Below are 256 nucleotides of genomic sequence, written 5' to 3' on the forward strand. Positions count from 1 at the left end.
GGACCCGCCCGCCGCTCGCCCGGCGGCGACCATGTGAGGAGCCGGCGGTGGCCACCAAGATGCAGAAGGGGATGCGGCTCAATGACGGGCACGTCACCTACCTGGGGCTGCTGGCCAAGAAGGACGGCGCCAGGAAGGGCTACCTGAGCAAGCGGAGCTCCGACAACACAAAATGGCACACCAAGTGGTTCGCGCTGCTGCAGAACATGCTCTTCTACTTCGAGACCGACTCCAGCTCCCGGCCCTCGGGGCTCTA

General features: G+C 65.6%; 1 protein-coding gene across 1 annotated transcript in view; it reads left to right on the forward strand.

The window, feature by feature from the left end:
- Positions 1–59: 59 nt before the first annotated feature.
- The window catches only part of RASGRF1 (Ras protein-specific guanine nucleotide-releasing factor 1), a 55,013-nt gene continuing 54,816 nt past the window's right edge, over positions 60–256 (forward strand). The window contains exon 1 of the mRNA XM_009881155.1: positions 60–241. Coding sequence (XP_009879457.1) covers positions 60–241 — 182 coding nt within the window. The remainder of the gene's footprint in view (positions 242–256) is intronic.

Source organism: Charadrius vociferus, unplaced genomic scaffold (assembly GCF_000708025.1).
Source record: "Charadrius vociferus isolate BGI_N301 unplaced genomic scaffold, ASM70802v2 scaffold623, whole genome shotgun sequence".
Classification (NCBI taxonomy): domain Eukaryota; kingdom Metazoa; phylum Chordata; class Aves; order Charadriiformes; family Charadriidae; genus Charadrius; species Charadrius vociferus.